The sequence below is a fragment of the Penaeus japonicus genome, unplaced genomic scaffold (genome assembly GCF_977035675.1).
Source record: "Penaeus japonicus unplaced genomic scaffold, GWHDUDI00000001_assembly GWHDUDI00000025, whole genome shotgun sequence".
Lineage (NCBI taxonomy): Eukaryota > Metazoa > Arthropoda > Malacostraca > Decapoda > Penaeidae > Penaeus > Penaeus japonicus.
In genome coordinates, this window is record NW_028234427.1 from 13414333 (window position 1) to 13416832 (window position 2500).

Consider the following 2500-nt stretch of genomic DNA (forward strand, 5'->3'; position numbering starts at 1 on the left):
CATAAACAAATATGAAAAAAATAATCATCTAACAGGAAGAGATGGGGAAGCGGAATGAGACCTTATTTATGACTGCAAGTGCTACAGCACAAAATAGCCACACTGGCACAGGGGCACATCGTAGACACTGGACATTGTCTGAGTCACCCTCCTATTCTCATTGTGTGTATACACCCTGAAGTGCCTGCACTTTAGTACCAGAGATTGGCAACTTGCTATATGTCATCGCTTATTGGAAATTAGGCATGGTAGAGCAAGGCCCTTCAAGGCATTCTCTCCTGCTGGTGCTAGAAGAGACTGGGGCCATATATGTATATAATCTTGCTTAAACTTATTTGGGGGAACATTATGGCAGTTATAGTAATTCTAATTGCAATTGCCATCATGAGTCACTAAACAGAGTTATTACTCCTAGCATGACAAAGAAACCACCGTATGATCACGTGATGCCTGCTGTCCGTCAAAAAACTTTTGCATTATGTATTGAATGACACCCATCTGCAATGGCTTAACCCATTGTGTAAGGGTGTCATGACATACATGCCGCACTAGCTCAGGCCTGACAATGGGTGGGTGTCATGATGTACACAATGTTCAGGGATTTTGGATCAGTGTTATTTTATTCTGCTATAAGTAATGAGTGAGTGATGATGACAATTACAATCATTATTACTTTAATTACTGTAATATTAAGCATAATGTGTTTCACCTAACATCCAAAACTTAGATGGCACCACTTTCTTCTAGCACCAGCAGAAGAGAGAGCATTGCATTGCACCAATCCACGGTCTTTAGCAAGCACTATCTTTATAGTGATGGCACATTAACCCACTTACGACGGGGGCATTCCAGCCTTGAATGTCCCAATGCCGGGGCGTTCGAATTATTAGGCCTAAATCAATTGAATGGCTGGCACAATACTGTGCCACCCGGCCACTGGGCTTTTGAATGCGCGGTACAGTACTGTACCACCCGTCCAGAGAGGGTTAATAGTTGCTGACCTCTTGCCCTTGCTTTAAAGCAGATGAAGGATGTGCAGGCAGAATGAGAAGAGGAAAGTGACTCAAACCCTGTACCCCTGTGCCAATAGGGATACCTTTTACTGTGGCACTCATAGTCAGAAGCACAGGTTTCCTCCCTCTCCCCTTCCTCTTTATGTTATCTTCGTTGTGGATGGTTACACATTTCATTTCATTTCATTTTCATGACGGTACATAAATACGAAAACAAAGTTGCTTTTTGTCCCCCCATAAAACAGCAATACTATTATCATGCTTACTATAAAGAAAATGAGCTGATATGGATCCTAAACTACACTTTTAGTCAACTACACTATTGATAGAGCCTTTGATATGACAGATTTAAGACTCTAAATACAGTAAAACATAGATAATTGCTGTAGTTGACTAAAAGTGTGCCATTACTCTATAAAGATGGTGCTTGCTAGAGACTATAGATGGGTGTCATTCAAGGCTCTCATTCCTGCTATTGCAAGAAGAAAGTGGTGCAATCAAGGTTTTGGATGTTAGATGAAACCAATTTTGCTTAATATTATGGCAGTTATTATAATTATGACTGCAATTGTTATCATCATTCACTCATTACTTATAGCACAATAAAATAACACAGGATCCAAAATATTTGAATGTCATGACACCCGTCTACAGGCCAGAGCTCCTACATCATGTATGACAAAAAACATGTCACCTGTCGCTAATGGGTTAATAAGCTGACCAATTTTCTATTGATATATAGTTGCTTATTTATTGTTGATATCATTTTTTATATATACGTGTGTGCGTGCGTGTTGATTCTTGTTAATGCTGATATTTCCAGTTTTTACACAATTTAGACGTGTTGTTTCAAAATATATAAACGTATACCTATTAATATGTTTATGTATATTATGTCTTATTTTTTTATGTCTATCCCCCCCCCCCCAACTTACACTAATAATTATTTTTTATTATTCCAGTGACTGTCACTGCCGCCAAGATGCCTCCTAGGAAGAAACAAGAAGAGACAGACAAGCAGACTCGTATTGCCATCGTCAACAGCGAGAAATGCAAACCAAAACGATGCCGTCAGGAATGCAAAAAGTCGTGTCCTGTGGTGAGAATGGGTAAACTCTGCATTGAGGTCACCATCAATGACAAGCTGGCATCCATCAGTGAGGAGCTTTGCATTGGTTGTGGTATATGTGTGAAGAAGTGCCCATTTGATGCCATCATGATCATCAACTTGCCCAGTAACTTGGAGAAGGAAACAGTCCACCGTTACAACAAGAATTCCTTTAAGCTTCATCGACTTCCTGTTCCACGCCGAGGTGAAGTCCTGGGATTGGTTGGCACAAATGGAATTGGGAAGTCGACGGCACTGAAGATCTTGGCTGGAAAACTGAAGCCCAATTTAGGTCGTTTTTCAGATCCACCAGATTGGACTGACATTCTCACCTACTTCCGAGGTAATGAACTGCAGAATTACTTCACTCGCATCTTGG

General features: G+C 40.5%; 1 protein-coding gene across 2 annotated transcripts in view; it reads left to right on the forward strand.

Annotated features, from left to right (window-relative positions):
- Positions 1–2500, forward strand: part of pix (ATP-binding cassette sub-family E member 1 pix) — a 10009-nt gene that overhangs the window by 5392 nt on the left and 2117 nt on the right. For both annotated transcript variants that reach the window (XM_043003205.2, XM_043003206.2), the window contains exon 2: positions 1976–2500. This exon is cut by the window's right edge and continues 2117 nt beyond it. In XM_043003205.2, the coding sequence (XP_042859139.1) occupies positions 1996–2500 (505 nt within the window). In that variant the 5' untranslated portion in view covers positions 1976–1995. The remainder of the gene's footprint in view (positions 1–1975) is intronic.